Raw genomic sequence first — 16,003 nt, forward strand, 5'->3', positions numbered from 1 at the left:
ATAAGTTTTTTTACAATATAAAATTGTAAGTAATTCCATTTAGGTATTTTTGGTTTAAAATGAAACTATTTGCTGTCTATGTAAGATTTTTTATGTCAATTTCTATTCTCTCATTTCATATCGATAAAATGTTAAAATCCTAACGTTTCCTCTAATAAAATTGTTAATTTAAAATCCAAATAGTTAAGTTTTCTCGGCGTTTCACGAATATGTAAAATTTTTTCTTGAAGAAAATTTCATATTTTACATTAAAAAAAATAGGGAATTTTTAATTTGTTTCATGGAAAATAACTTTCATGGAATCACTTTATACAACTGTCTGATGGATAAAATAAGCTATTTATATCTACTGTCTTTTAGAGCGTTTTAGTATTACAAGGTATCTTTAATTACTATTCTGAAAAAAAAAATATTTTACCTAGTTATGAGAAAAGACAAGCTTTAAACAGAAAATTTTGTCATTAATTAATCTTCACATCTTTGTCTTTTAACATAGCTACTTCCATTTCTTCCAAAATGCTATAGATTAACGAATAGTTAAAATCTTTCTTGACGTTATTCGTTGTTTAAATTTTATAGAACCACCAGGAGTTCAAATATTTCATGTAAACTTCAGGTGCTTTTTAAAGCTTTTAAAAATGGAATGACAACAAATTCAGATGCAGCTGTTACCAAATATCTGAGCTAGCTGGTTCGATATCAGATCCTTTACAAAGGCATATAGTTGTTTCAGAAGCATTTTCATTATCCTTTTTCCTTTCTTTAACTAAAATTATTTCTAGGATGATACGAAAAACATTTTATTTTGAATTAAAATAAAAATAAGTCACGTTCTTCTCACATTAATATATATATTGTCCTCCTAAATATGCGAGCGATAGTAGATAAATTTTTTCATGACCTTATTCACTAAAAAATTAATAACAATAATTCACTGATATGATTGTTTTACTGTCTTCCTTCACCTTCTTATAAGATTTCATTCTTCTTACTTTTGCAAATTATGGTAACACTAAAATTTAATTTAGCTGCATCTAATATAAGTTAATGCTTGATACGAATGACTTCATTTTAGACTTCATTAGAATATATTTTACTAGCATATATTACTTGCATCGTAATCGTTTACTGAATGATATAAAACGATCGAGATTGGGGGCATACCGATCACATTGTAAGAATGAATATCCATGGTCACGACAAATGACCGAGGAATGTCGTGCATTTTCAAAAGGTTTCTCCAATCCATGAGCTGCTCCTTTGAAACTTGAATGATAAGAACATTGACTTCAACTTGAAGAGCACTTTTGCGGAACTGAGCTTGGACATGAGCTGCCCAAGTGTAAAGTATTTCCCAATAAAGAGCTTCTATTTTGTCATTTCTTATTTAGCTTCTCAGGGTGGCATTTCCTATCGTACAGTTTACAATTACAGTTATTGTACAGTTGCATTCTAGCTTCTTTTTATGTGTTCTATTTCCCTAACAGTTTCAGCGTGGCATTTTTCAATTCACTTCTTAATATCTATATGATGGGAAAATTGCAAGTAAAATTACTAGGAAACATCTCTGACACGCAAGAGAAATAAACTGTATTTCAAAATGAGCTAATAGAGGCAAATATTTCAGCATAGTTTGTCTATTTCACACAGATCAGGAGTTCTTACATATATTTCGATACTTCAATTTTAAGGATTTGGTTATAAATCATTCATTCTTTGGAGTATTTTAGAATGAATTTACTTTTATGAATCTAAAGTAAATAACTCCTGGAATTTTCCATCCACTAAAGAAGCAGTTTTGGACCTTTTTTGTTTTCTGCGTACTCTGAAAAGTCTTTTTTATTTTTGAAGATTTTATTAACAATTTTAAGGTCTTATATTATCTGATGAGTCAAACGGCTTTAATAATTATAGTTCATTCATTATTTAACATCAGTAGAGTTCATTTTTGATTTTACAATTTATTCCATTTGTTATAACAGTATTAGTTTGGACCAGCATTGAAAAAATTTCGTATTAAATTACGAAGAAAACCAATAATTACTCGTACTGATGATCAGCTGCTTAAGTGTTCAAGAACTTGCTTCATGGAACTAAACTGTGTAAAATTAGTTTCAAACAAAGACAGCCATGACTAACAGATTAATATTGATTCATATCGGAGGTGTATCGAGTTCACTACGTGTTTGTTCTTAATATAGAAGTTTGAAAGCCAGTCCCACATTTTGGCAAGAATAAATTTGTAAATGTCTCTCGTTCATTCGCCACACGAAAGTAGGAGAAAAAATATCTATACTTTTTTTATTTTAATCCATTGTTTTGCATCCTTTAAATAATTCTAATAATTTAGTATAAATAATATGAAACACAGAATAAAATTACATTTCCAAAGCATTTTGCATATAAAAGTAGTTTCATTTTTTTAAAATCCACTTTAAAAGTTGAAACCTATTAAAGTTTAGTTTTTACAAGCGTTATTTACATTCAAAGAGTTATATGACATGCCGGTCAAAATTGGAATATGCAGGCCTTGAAATGCACTAGTAATAAATATATTAAAACAAAATTTTGATCATATTCCTTTATATTCAATAATATTAGCATATTAACACAATCTCTTGATCTTCATTACAAATCTTACAATATTTATATGGCAAATAATGAATCTATTTTTTAGGGCAATATATTTTACGGAATTTACAATTTACGAAATATCTTTCATAAATAGTTCAATTCATTCTGTATGTACTAAGTTCGATAAAATCAAGTATAGATATATCTTCGATCGAGTTAATTTTTAATGCCTGTTTTCTTTTTTCTAAACAAAAAAAAATCAAATTTAGCAGTGTGAAATATATATTACAATTACTTCTATTTTTGTAGTCTTCGTATATTGAAAAATGTATTATGAATCTGGAACATTGTAAGAAAGACAATTCTACAAATATTTTTTACCAATGCCAGATCAATGACGCCCAACCTCGGAAATAAATTTAGTGAGACCATTTGACGATGAATTCAGCGAGTTTGATGACAAAAATGAAAATTTGGATAACGAAAAGGAATTTTCGAAAATGTAGAAATTTTGGTGATCTCTCATTTAGGATTCGAGAATTGTATTGCTTTTACAATAGAAATTCTTCTGTCACATTAGCTATATAAATTGAGGCGCACATACTTGTCGGGGAATCGTATGAATTTTTTTTGGAGTGTTGATAACGGAGCTAGGTCTCTGAATGCTTTTATGGTATGTTATAGCGACAATTTATTGTTTGCGTTGTAACAAATCGCTGTTTCTATGTGTGTTGATAATTTTTGATAATTTTTATCAATTTTGTCTACTCTATTTATGTCTAGCTTTTTCTCGTAGAATCAAATACCGTTATTCGTAATCGAGCTTATATGATTTCCTTTACTATACACTATCAAAGAATTTCCATAATAATATGTATTGTTCATTTAACAACTAAAAATTAAAAGTTAATAATTAAAGCTAAATAATTAAAAGTTCAACTGATGTTTCAATATACATTAAAATTTGAAATAAAAGTGCAAATAATTATGAAACATTTAAATTAGTAATTAGTATTTATATGATATTTCTGTAGCGTTTATTAAATTTGCAATTGATTTTAAAAAAATAACTAATAACATTTATCACAAATCTTTAAATAAAAAGTTACTAAGAGTTATTATCTCTTACTGGAACTAACTTATTCTTTTATCCACATTTTTCAAACTAAAATTAATTGAACAGTTTTATCTATTAAATGAAAACGACTGGGAATTATTTGCATTATATATTTACAAGTAAGGAAATGCTTCTATTGATATAAATCGTAATAGAAAATAGGAAATTTAAAAGATATAAATTATTGCAATATTTTAAAGATATTTTTGAAAATAAAAAAAAAATTATTTAAAAGTATTTATACTGTACTTGAAAATCCATGCTGGAACGCAATTCCTTTAAAGCTAATGTGAGTTCGCCCAAAGCATGCATCAGTGTTTCTTGTTCTGAAAAAAAAAGAGTTTATATAATTATGTAATAAAATGTTTCAGCGAAAAAAAAAGTTATAACGAAATATAATAATAATTAACTTTGGAATTCCAAAGATATTATAAAATTTATAAACTAAATAATTTTAAAAATATTTATTTATTTTTAGATGTTAAGTACATTTTTAATGGAAATAAATTTTGACAAATTAAAAAAAACATTGTCTAAAAAAAAATCTGTACGTAAGATCCGAGTACAACGGGTGAAAAGTATGAAAAGGTGAGCAGGCCGTAGGGAAATCTATAGATTTGTTGCAAAAAGTCTTTATGTTAGCTAGATTCTTTTTCCCCTACTTCTCATTATACGGATACTCATTCATTCATTCTCATGTAATTAAATAGTTGTACGTATCCAGCCTTCGTAAATCTATTTCCCTAAGTACATTCCGTAATCTTCGTAATCCCATCAAAATAGATTTTTAAGATATCACGCACTCTTAAGTCACACCTATCAATTCGCCATAGCCTGCTTTATTAACTATTTATAAAATTTTAATGAAAATCCCAGAAAATAATCCCTTTTAATGAATTTAAATCGAATAATTTTTTTTCGTTTCCGCATAATTTTTATTTGTTTAACTCGAAAGACCCAAAATTTGAAGTTGTTAATTTTCCATCATGACTCTCAATCGCTAAAAAGTAGTTTGACCTACTTTTGTGATGATTATGATTTAGAAATGTCATGCTTTTATTTTTTTTCTTTGCATACTTCATAGAATTTTTCATGATTCTAATTCAACATTTTTTTTACGCATAACACTGATACATTGGTAGAAATGCTGATATTTTCTAACAACCATCTATTTAAATATACGTCAGTTGTTTTATATATTAGAGATTTAAATTTGAAAATAATTCCTTTATTTTGGCAAAGTTTCCAATATTCTAAAAAGGGAACCTGAATTCGAAAATAATATCAAAAGGTTTTTCTTTTTTGGTTCAAAGAATTAATCACTTTTCTCTTATTTTCATTTTTTTCCATTATTACAATGTCTCAAGTTTGCTACTTGAAATAAAATTCGGAATAATCATGAATTGAAGACTATAATATATCGTACTCATTCATTTAAGAAATAAAAATATATGAATGTTCCTTTTGAAGTTATTCATTAATAACTAATAGAATTAATGTTATAAATGCCATAATAAAATGCATATATTTTAGTATACGTTGTTGCAAAATCTTGTAAGTATCATTTTAATTGTTATTCTTTTGTTTTGAAGTACTTCCTACCTTTAGTAGTATATTCATTTTACTTGACGCATAAATAAATGTAGTGTCATCTGATACTGAATTTGAGAAAAAGCTGCTTTTAGAAATTCATAAGGCTTATAATAATGAATTATATATTAATAACAAAAAAATTATAATATAAAATATTCCGTTTTTAATAAAAAAATATAAATTATCTTAAAAGCTATTTTTATCTTATATATTTTCAGTTATTTTTCTGAACGATAAATGAATTTATACGTTGTTTACAACATACCTCTGACATTGTAATAAACTTCATATTCCGGTTGAGTACTCTGCGCAGCCTGTCTTACATTGCAGCCACTAAGTTCTAGCGCTTTCTGCCAGGAAATTCCTGTTAAAACTGTTACATTCATTTTTCTGTCTCGTTCCTATTTAAGTAATAAAATAAATGAGTAGGAAAATACAAATAGAACAATGAACACTTCTTGATATTTTCACAAATAAACTATTTGTAACACAAATAAAAAAAAATATTTTTAAATAAATGATTTTGACTTGATTTAAAAATAATTTCTATTAGATTTTCGCAAAAGTTAATTCATTATTAAGATAAGTAGAGAGAAATAAATAACAAAATTTTTATTTGATAATTAAATTTCTATTAATATTAAATGTCGTATCTGATAAATATAAAACGATTATCGAGATCGCTTTTAAGATGATAAATTTTGACTTTAAAAATATATAATTGAGTACAAAATTCCTAAACTTTAGAAATTACCCCTTAAATATATTATGAATATATAAAGTTATATAATTTGTTATATAATTTGAAATTTATATATAGAGAAAATTATATTAAGAAAATTGCTAATTTATGGTGGACTACAATATTGGGAACTCTTTTATCGAATTATTTATATTAAATATAATATTACCGTGATTAAAAAGAAATCTGAAAGCTAGATACTTCTTTCCAAATTAAAAATAAAATGAATATATTTTCCTATAATAAATGAAAAAACTCAAACTATTATAAACAAAATGCTACAAAAAAATTTGGGAAAGTTCTGGTTACTTTGTTCATTTATTTCAAGCGATATTTCAAGAAACAAAAATGTTTTAACAAATCTTGCTCGCCATAAGAATTATCTTTTAATAATACACCGAGAAATCATTTTTCACTGTTACAGAAAATAACATTCTTGTAAGAATTATTGGTCCAAGGAAATATGAGAAATAAACTAATCACAAATGACTTTAATAAATCAGCCATGAAATCGCAGACTACCTATAATTTATTCGTTGAAAATATTGAAAAAGATAACACTTTCTGAGATATTCATAACTTCTATTTATATCAAAATAATGACAGCTCGAAGAGAGAGAATGTTATTCGAAATTTTTAAAACATAATTACACAAAATTTTGAAATTTCGAGTCATTACAATTTCGAGTAAAAGAAAGGAAGCCTTCTAGTAATTATTGAACATACAATGAGAAATAATTTTTCGAAAGAATAAGTTTACTTGATGAGAAACATGAACTAGTATTCCATCATTAGCAGCAAATATAAAATCGCATTGAATTTTAAAGTTTGTCATTCATTTTCATTCTCCATTTTAAATAATAGACTCTAAAATTAATTTCGAAATTTACTTGTAAAGGAATGCAGATTTGGAAAGATAATAAAAAAGAAAACTTACTTTATATATAAAATATTCCTTTCATTAAATTGCAGTTTTAATTGAAATGCGATCAAATATCCAATTTTAATCATCTCCGGTATTTCTGTAATTATTTCGAAATATAATGGATGTAGATGTTGGTATGTGTTCATTGAATCGTCTATAGAATACTTTGGGAAATGGTGTAATTTTCTATTACTAAGTGGTAATGAGATAGATATTTGCTGAATTGTTTCATCTTTAATTCTTGATTATATAAATTGGGTGTTTTTCTAATTATTTTCGATATTTAATTTTTAAACCATTAGCTAGGGATAAAATTCCATTTACGATAGTATTTCACACGACAAAATCTTATTTCATGTTATTAGGATCAATAAGTGTGCTGCTAAAAATTAAGAAATGTAAATTTTTATATAGTTATTAAAAATATTGGCCTGCTAATAATATTCCAATAAATATTCTTAATATAATAACTTTAAATAAAAAAAGGAATTCCATTCTTCTACTGTTAAAGTTGACCAAGTTATGAAGCTTTGAATTTCAATAGTGAATATTTTAAGTGAACCAACTGCGATCTCAAACAAGATCCGTCCGGTGATTAGTTGATCTTTCTCATTACAGCCATTGAATTGGTTTAAATTGTTCTAAAGTAGTGGTGCTCAAAATTCTATAGCTGTACCAGTTTTAATTGTAGAAAAGAGCAACTTTTTTTTTATTTAAAATGTTAAAGTGTTAAATACATTTTATAAACATGATTAATAGAAAACTGATAATTATATTAAAATTTAAGTTTCGGAATTTTTTCAGCAACGCTTTTGTTAATTCAAACAAATTAAAATATAATAATTTACATCATTTAATCACTTAATCGACCTACCATTGAAGCATATGGGGCATTATTTTTTCTCAAAATAATAGGCTGAAATTAAATCTTTCCAAAACGCTATAATTAGATACAAAAATTATATATAATGCATAAACACCTCGCATATTCTACGGATTCCGAATTGAATCAGTAAGACAATATATTTCTTAAAAGAAAGCTTATCTAACCAGATTATACAAATATTTAAACCAATTTTTTCATTTGAAAGTGCTTCAGATATAAAGAAACTAAATTCCGCTTTCAGTTTTCGTTAATTAAGCATTGAGTTTATGATTTTACGCACGCACGTCACCTTTGCTAATTTATTCATAAATGTGGTTTAATCCATTACTTAGCACGCAGTTTAAGTAGTAGTAGTAATAGCAAGAATAAGCTTCGCTTATAAAAAACAAAACCTTTATTGATAAAGCATAATCTCACATGCAACCAGCATCAGTGAGTAAGAAAGTATAAGTTAATTCGAAACTGACAATACAATCTCTATATAGTCAAAAATTAGTTCGCTTCTTAAATTGATGATTGATATATTAGCGCCGCCACAATAAACAATAAAGTCATTTTAGATCACTGAATATTGCATCGGTTGCGTGTTCAGAAGAAAAAAAATATCCCGTCGCATGCCAGTTCCTTTCTGTCATCTGCTTTCTTAATGGTAAAAACACGAAATTAGTTAAAATTCACAGACGAATTTGTGAAATGCAAGGAGAGGAAAATAGAGCAGACGTTTCAATGAAGGCGTGAAAAAAGTTCACGAGGAAGAAATAGATGGTTGGCAGCCTTTGATTGATGAGGATATGTTTGCAGTGATTTAAAAGAAGAGTAAAAATAATAGAAGATTCACTATTACGACACTATGAATGCGTTTTCCTCACATTTCAAGTTGACTTTTTCATCATCACAGGCGGCATCGCTCAGATAACTGCGTCATTAATGGCGGCAATTGTACTAAAAATAACTTAAACATTGTATTTCATTATTCAGTGAAGGTGTTTTTTAAATAATCGTTTCCTTTTTTTTTCAATTGTTATTTAATGGGAAATAGTTTCTGAATACCTCTCGTTTATGGTTGTTTTAATGTATTTTAAATCAGCTATTGGAGCATAATTAAAATAGTCCTACTATCCTAATTTACATTGTATAAAAATATACAGGTTTTGTTTTTTATATTACTGAAAACATATATTGTGAGGACAAACGGATTATTGATATAAATTCATTGTAAATCAAAATTCTCAAAAAGAAAATAATTCTATTAAATACATTAAAAGGTCTTGGAATTTTATGATATCTGGAGTCAAAATATTTTTCTCAAAATATGATAATTTCTCCAATACAACTTTTTAATTAATCTAGAATACCTGAATTTAAAGACACGTATATACTTCTTTATTTTTTTTTTATTTTTTTTTTGCTGATCCATCCCGCACTACAGATACTGCGAAGGTATCAAAAAATTAAGATGAAAAGAAATATTAAAAAAATGTTTTTTCCTTTTCTGAGATTGCAGTGAATTTGCTAAATAATTTAATTAAAGCTTGAGATTTAATGTTAGTTTCTGCATGAAACCTAGGTGTTTCGGATTTGAAATTCAAAAGTTTAGTTTAATCCTAAATTAAATTTGTATGAATTCAGCAATGAAAATAAGGGTAAATAATTCTATAATTTCTGAAGATTATTAAAAAAATATTGCAATATTTGAAATATCTCTGCATATTATATATTTATCTGAAAAGTTTTGTAATAGTTTATTTATCTATTAAAGCTTTCAATTCTCTTACAAAAAATTCTATTAAACTCTGGATCGACTTTACTCGACTCGACAGGTCTATAGAACTGTGGATTTTTGTCAGACGGGCAATTTCTTGGCGAGTATAAACTGACTAGACCGAGAAGAGAAATGAAATAATAGTAAGAAATTCGAAAATCTCTTAAACGGAAAACAAAAAAAAGAAACACTATTGTTTAATATTTTTAGTAGTTAAATGAAATGTAAACGATAAAAAAAATTAATGCATATATTTATTACAATATATATAATGATAATTTGAAATTTTCAAAAATTACTTGACAGTGGAATTTTTCAAAATAAATATAAAAGGCAGAAATACATTTATAATTTATTAGAAAATTGTGTCATTCTTCGATCTTTTCTTTTCGATAAATTCTTCCCATTTCTTACAATTTTTAAATCCTTTATAAAAGAGATTAAAATTACTTAAATATTTCTTTAACTTATAATTCATTCCGCAATAATTAACTAAAAAGAAGTACGAGGGCATTTATTGTTCTTCAACTGACGTGATTCAAATATAATTTATCACTTTTGGCGACCAGTTGGTTCTCCAGGATTAATGGTTGCTAAAACTCTCACTTAAATGTTTCTATGTTGCTATATTTTAACAGATCTCTCAGTAAAATATTTTTAAACTCCAAATTTCAATAAACATGCATCTCATACTATTTTAGAAAACTGGCACATTTTCGTTCATTATAACATACATATTCCGAATGTCTTGTCAATATCTATATGCAACCAATTATACGAGTGTCATAAGAATGATAAGCAGTATTTAAAAATGGGTGTACTTTAATACTTTTTCACCATTGCTTGATTCTGAAGTCAAATTTTAGTTTGTAAGTAAGTATCACAAAATTTCATAATGAGCACGCCTTATACTCCTGAATCTAGTTGACATGAAAAAGTAATCTCGAATAATCATACTTTGACTACAACAATAGAAAGAAAAAAGCTAGGTGGAAATATCAATAGCAATATAGAAAACGATTTGGTTTCATTTTAACAGGGAAAATATTTTTGTAAATTGCGATTAAATTTTTCCAAAAACTGATTAAAAATAGAAAAAAAATGGCATTATCGAAAAGATGTTTTGAATGTTAAGATAATGCAAAAATCATTTCTTTGGTGTAATATCTTCAAAATTTATAGGGTAAAGTGGTAGAGTTTTAATTAATTAAAACTGTAATTTAAAATTGCAAAGGGATCGCTGCAAGATGCACATTTCCTACATACTAAAGTATATTTGTGCCAAGTTTGATAACTCTTAAGTCAAGCAATCTAGCCTGTAGAGAATGTCAACACAGACATTCTGTATATTTATACCTATAAAAAGCATTAATTTATCTTTTATTTCGTTCAAAATTTTGTTTGATTTGTTTCTCTCATTTTACCCTCATGCTTTTAAAAACCTATCTCGTGCTTTTGAATAATGTCACTCTTCAAGGATTACGTTCTATTCTGGATAGTATTTTTAAAAAAATCATCCAGATTTAAGAAGAAGATTAAGCAAGAAGATTAATCATCCAGATTAATCTTCTTGCTTTTTTGTTAATTTCCATCAGTCTTTCAATGAAATAGCAGTCCTGTAAGATGAATGCTTAAAATCACTTTCAAAGAAATTCTTCTACTTAAAAGATTTTAAACTCAAAATAAATTATACTATTCTCGTATTAGTAAAAGGAGCTCATTGTGATATTTTTGTTATTATTATCAAACCGAAAGTTACAGGTTTTATTAATTACTTTTATTCAAATTTTCTCTGGAATTTTGATTTATTTGTTCATGCTCTTGAAGTATGCTTTGTATAAATGATGCATGTATTTCTGTATAATGCAAAGTTTTGCATAAAATGACAAAAAAAAACCATGCATAGTAGAAAAATATGAAAAATTTGTATTTTCTCTTAAATCTCCATATATTCCATTTATCATCTAGACATTTTCAGAAAAAGTTTTCTCATGTTTAGCCATATTAAAAATTATATACCAAGATTATATTACAGTTTTGCTGCTATTATAAAAGGTGTTTTCAAAGAGCTCTGAAACAATATATAGAAGGAAAAAAAATCAAAGAATTTCAATGTTAACTTGGCATTTTAGCATTAACTTTGGTTTATTCTTCATAAGTCATTAAAATGCAGCAAATTTAGAATTATTCTAACTCAGTTATAAATATTACTTTATATTTAATTCACTAATTTCAAGTTTAATTTTAAATACAGCATTTTTAAGAGCAAATAATACAACATGCATACAAAAGACATATATTAATAATATATGTCTGCTTTTACATTTTATTGTATACAAGCCTACATTAAAAAACGCATCTTCTAAAAATTTCTTTTACTTTTAATATTTTTAGCTGATTTCTATTCCAAACGAGAAGTGCTAGATGTGAAGCAAGTTATTACTAAGGGTTCCCTCGATTTGCATTCTGAAATCCTCGTTTTAAAAAGAAACCCTTCCTAAAACTTCCCATTAGTACAGAATTTACACCGCCTGGTTGGGCCGGTTGAGTAGTGAGAGGGTTAAGAATAAAACTTTGAACAATATTTTCAGCATAATAGTTCCATAAGTTATTTCGTTTGTAAATTAAAACATTCCTTGTAATTACATGAAACCATTGGCGGCTTGATTATAAAGTTGCAGCACTAGTAATAGACCCCCTGATTTTAATTTTTAAATTTCTGTTCCCGTTTTTAATCATTTTTGCTTTTATTTCCACTTCCAGATTTCAATGACTAACGAAAGTGGAAGGGAAAATCCCCTAAAAACAAAAATAAAGGAAAACAATCAACAAGTAAAAGAAATATAGGTTATGACCGCAAAGTGAATAACTCTCAAAAGCTTCAAAATTCTGTCACTAAGCAGAGCTGAGAGAGGCGACAATCAAATTTTTCTTTCTTTGAACTTAAAGATAATAGAGCTATATTTCCACAATTCTGATTCTGTTGAGAGCCACTGATACTTTTTTTTTCACTCTAAGATCATCATCATTACTTCGACGTATTTTTTCTTTCTCACATTAGCTCCGTATGAACTTGGATTTTGCTTCACGTTATCTCTTATCTTTTAAACCAATTTCGTTTATAAAATATTTATTTTTCTTTTTTGAAAATTACCCTTGGGGAAAGAATAGGAATTTCAAAAATATGAATGTTTTTAAGAATATTATTCAGTTAAAAATATTCTATGCTGACATCGACCATTGCTAAAGGTAATAAAAAGATTAATCATTAGATATCTACGAAAAAGAATCACAGCTTTTGTGGATCGAAAAATTAAGTAAAAAAGTTTATTCTGGATATGAACGGAACTTTTTTAATTAGACAAACAAGACGTTTGTACAGCACTGCTCGTTTCAAATCTACTGCCACTGCATAAAACAAATCTATAGTTTTTATTTTCTTATACCTGACATTATTTATCATAATACAAAAAAAACTTTTCGATAAATGCTTTGAAAACAATTTTATTCTAATTTATATATGGTCATTCATTTTAATTCTTGCACTCAAGATTCTTTTTATAATTTATAAAGCAATTTTAAGCATATGAATATAATATTTCTACATCCTTCTGAGGATTATAAATAAAATAAACTAGCCTGAATGTTCTATCTTTATCTTCACGTATATTTAGACAATGTAGCATCTTGTTTTCTTTTCTCCTCATATTTTGACCTGCGTCCGCTGATCTTATAGAATTGGTGGGATAATGTAGGGAGGGAAGTTATTAATCCTCGAAGGTCATGAGAACATGCATAACATTAGTGCTCCCTTTCAACTTCCGTTTGTATATACAAAATGTGGCGTGTTTTGAGTTGCGTAATACGATAAAGAAAATTGAGTAGGTGTTGTGGATATTTTCATTTCTATCGACTGGCAGATATCTACAATTTTGTCCACAAAGTCACTTACGAACGAACGAATGCTTTCTCTTTTGACAGATATAATCCCTAATTTACATCTCATCAACAATTCTGATGATAAGATGTATGTGTAAAATCATATATGTAGATGCATATGTCTTCTGTATATGTCAAAATCCATGTATGCAACTCTTTACATTTTTGAGTTGTTGTGTTGGCTTCCATACGAAAAAACAGGCATACTTCTTTCCCATGAATTTCGTTTTCTAATTTGGATGAAAATCTTCAAATATGATGGTAAGATTACATACTAAATTTTAATGCATTTTTGAATAACTGGAAGACAGATAAAATTCCAAAACATTTGCTTGATTTCTCCAACATCTCGAGATCAGAATTTTTGACAATTACAATACTTTTTATTTACCTCCTTCGTATACCAAATTGTAAAAACGAGCTGAATAATTTTGACATTTTTTTGCACCAAATGTCCCGAAAATGAGTTGCAAATATTAATATAAAAACTAAGCTTTATAAACTTTTAAAAACTAAGCTAAACTTTTTTTCGTTTTTTTTATTTAACGAAATTAATCAACGTGTATATGAAATGCTTAAAAATTAATCTTATTCATCATCATTTAATATCCAAGCTTACTTTAACCACTAAAATGGCTAAATATGGGAAGAACGTTGAAACATCATTTTTTCCCCAAATTGTAAGGAAAGCAGGTCATGCTACTAATTATTTTCCAGAAAAAAAAATTAACTAAATCAAATGATCTGAAAATAACCTTCAAGCTGCTACTTTACAGTGCAACTGCCCAAGCAATTTATGCATACTCCTGTGTAACTACAAATTAACCTCTCTTTTAGGCACAAATTAAGAGGGATGTATAGCTTAATTAACACTTTAAAGCTACCTTTCGAAAACCCAAGAAAGTAATAAGCGATCATTATCACGGCCAGCCATCTATTGCAATAATTAATAGCTGAAGCCGCTTTTAAGTCTGCCTTTCCTTCCTTCAGCTTCTGCCTCAATTACAATCATAATTCTAACCTTTACATCTTCGCTAAATATGTCGTTTGATACTGCAGTTTGGTTGTTTGAGCTAATAGACTTCCTCATAGTGCTTTAATTACGATTTAAATTTAAATAAGTTGATGTAACATCTTAAATGGCAGTGTTTTTTCAGAAAAATTAAAAATTAAATAGAAAAAATTTAATAGTATCAATTTTTTTTCATAAAGGATGGTGTTTTCTTTGGACATTTTCACTTCAGCCTTTATTTCGTAGTATTTACATCTTAAAATATTTACGGGTGATAATTCATCTTTAGGCTCTTAGCTTTTGAAATTGTTGCCATTTCTTTTAATACCTGATTTAATTTTGTTTTATATTACAGCACTTTTAAATTTTAAAACACCCAATTTGCATATCATGCGATTTTTTATCAGTTTTTCCTTAATGAATAAGATTTTATTTTATTTAATAAATTCGTTAATTTTTATTGTATTGTTAATATTTCATAGGGCCAGTGACAAAGTCATAATTTTTAAAACACGCTGAAGTACACTTTCTTTTCGCTTTGTATTTTTAAAATACTAAGTTTTGGCCATTTTTTTTAAATTGTAATATCTAGAATTCAGATATTTCTTCCCTGTTACTATTTATTGTCGTATTGACAAGACTAAAGATCCAGATCCTGGACTCTGAATATTTCATTAAAAAAAATTCTAGTAATAAGATTCCTAAAGGATTTTTTTTCCTTTATTTTAGGAATCTGTGGATTTTACGGACCGCAAAACCTGATCCAAACCAAAAATAATTTTACATAAGTATTAACACAACCAAAAATATTTCAAATATATATATTTATAAGCTCTTTGGTATTCCATAGAGTTCACAATTCATTGTGAGATATCTAAAAATTATTTATTTGTATATTATCTATAATAATTAGAATTTTATTTTTAGAAGGAATTGGTATTAAGAAGTCTACGTAATTAAGTGGTTCTAAAAATTAAATTTAGAAATAAAAAATACAAAACGAATTTATATCTGCGGTATAAAAATAGCGACAAAAGTAGGACTCTAACTATGTAAACTAATATTTTATAAAGGAAATTATGTTTGTCTTAAACACGAATAAAATGCTTAGAATTTTGAGTTCAAAAGATACAAATTAGACCAATTTGCATCTATCTGCCTATTTAATCTGTGAGCCCCTTTTCTCAAAAAGAAAAACATGCTTTATATACCACGTCGTTCTCGAAACCTTATGCAACCGTTATATATTTAGGTTGTGTAGTTTTAAATTTGTATACATAATTTTCTTTTTCTTTTATCAAATTTAATTGCTTAATAATTTGTACCCTAATGCATCTCAAATGATAGCTTTATATTTGCTTATTTGAAAGTCGCAGTCTATTAAAAAGAAAAATTAAATGAATGGACAGTAATGCTGTTTTCTCATCTTTCATTATTCTAAAGCCCCCTCCTC

General features: G+C 26.9%; 1 protein-coding gene across 1 annotated transcript in view; it reads right to left on the reverse strand.

The window, feature by feature from the left end:
• LOC129961023 (cartilage oligomeric matrix protein-like) overlaps window positions 1–16,003 on the reverse strand; it is a 112,261-nt gene that overhangs the window by 62,739 nt on the left and 33,519 nt on the right. The window contains exons 4-5 of the mRNA XM_056074819.1: window positions 5,550–5,685; window positions 3,941–4,017 (exon numbers count right to left, since the gene is read on the reverse strand). Coding sequence (XP_055930794.1) covers window positions 3,941–4,017; window positions 5,550–5,685 — 213 coding nt within the window. The remainder of the gene's footprint in view (window positions 1–3,940; window positions 4,018–5,549; window positions 5,686–16,003) is intronic.

This window comes from Argiope bruennichi, chromosome 2 (assembly GCF_947563725.1).
Source record: "Argiope bruennichi chromosome 2, qqArgBrue1.1, whole genome shotgun sequence".
Taxonomy (NCBI): domain Eukaryota; kingdom Metazoa; phylum Arthropoda; class Arachnida; order Araneae; family Araneidae; genus Argiope; species Argiope bruennichi.